This window comes from Penaeus monodon, chromosome 32, assembly GCF_015228065.2.
Source record: "Penaeus monodon isolate SGIC_2016 chromosome 32, NSTDA_Pmon_1, whole genome shotgun sequence".
Lineage (NCBI taxonomy): Eukaryota > Metazoa > Arthropoda > Malacostraca > Decapoda > Penaeidae > Penaeus > Penaeus monodon.
In genome coordinates, this window is record NC_051417.1 from 4,042,525 (window position 1) to 4,043,726 (window position 1,202).

Sequence of the window (1,202 nt, forward strand, 5' to 3'; positions counted from 1 at the left end):
GACGCGCGTGCGCCAGTGTGTGTGTGCGCGCGTCTGTTTTTTTTTTTTCTTTGTGACACACGTGTGTTTCCCCATGAGAGAGTTTCTCATGAGGCCCTTCCTCCCCGGCAGGTCGTGAGGCTGGCGATCCGCAGGCCGAGGGACTTCGAGTTCCAACCCGGCGAGTATGTGTACCTGCGAGTGCCGGCCATCGCCCGCTACGAGTGGCATCCGTTCACCATCTCTTCGGCGCCAGAGCAGGAAGGTAATCAGGCGTGCGGGCAGGGAATGGCGCATCCACGGGAGACTAAAACTCTTGCATGAAACCTTTTCTCTTAGAATCACTGATGTTGTAATGACTAGATACAAACAAATCAAATATAACAACAAGAAGCTATTTCCGAATGCAGACAACAGTGAAACAGTATTTATCCCATGGTTTATTATATACTGTAGCCTAAATTACCGGCTTTACGGCAGACGTATTCACGGTACACATCCGGTCGGTGGGCGAGTGGACGCGACGTCTGTTCGACATGTTCCACACGGAACCTGCGGCCCCGGTTTCACAGTTGGAAAACGAGGCCGAGATCAAAGACAAGGCGAAGTCCTCCTCGGAAGGTATTCCGAACCCTGCCTTTATACCCAGCCAAGACGAGGAGCACAAGCAGGACACCGTAATTGAGGTGGAAGGGAAGGGGTCAGGCCGCTACATCAACAACCTCCTGGAGTTCAACAGGAAGATGAGTGTGTTTGGGCGGCCGGCCATGCTGTCCGTGGAGGCAACAGAGAGGAAACCCGCCGTGGGCGGCTGCGAGGAAACGCACTGCCCTCCGTCCACCGCCGACGCCAACTACAGACTCGAGCGTAAGAAGTCCTCGAGTCTTTCGAGCCTCAGTACTCTGAAGGCCGAACTTGCGTGGCCACTGCAGGGCCTGCAGTTTGACTCCAAGCACTCGTCGCTCGGCGCCAGCAACTCCAGCCTGAGTTCCTTGCGCGAGAGCCAGCAGAGCGGCGCAGACACGATAACCTCTTCGCCATCTCAGAAGGTGCAGATTACACCGGTGAAGACCAAAAAGGCTGTTGAGGTGAGTGGTTGATGCACAAGACAAAGTGAAATGATATCAAGATAATGAATATTAAAAAAGAAACATCATGTGTTTCTATTGGAAACAACCGGATGGAGCTCCATAGGTAGACAAAATAACTAGACGATTAGAGTC

General features: G+C 53.0%; 1 protein-coding gene across 1 annotated transcript in view; it reads left to right on the forward strand.

The window, feature by feature from the left end:
* LOC119593516 (NADPH oxidase 5-like) overlaps positions 1–1,202 on the forward strand; it is a 26,504-nt gene that overhangs the window by 19,494 nt on the left and 5,808 nt on the right. The window contains exons 6-7 of the mRNA XM_037942478.1: positions 112–244; positions 460–1,067. Of these exons, the coding sequence (XP_037798406.1) occupies positions 112–244; positions 460–1,067 (741 nt within the window). The remainder of the gene's footprint in view (positions 1–111; positions 245–459; positions 1,068–1,202) is intronic.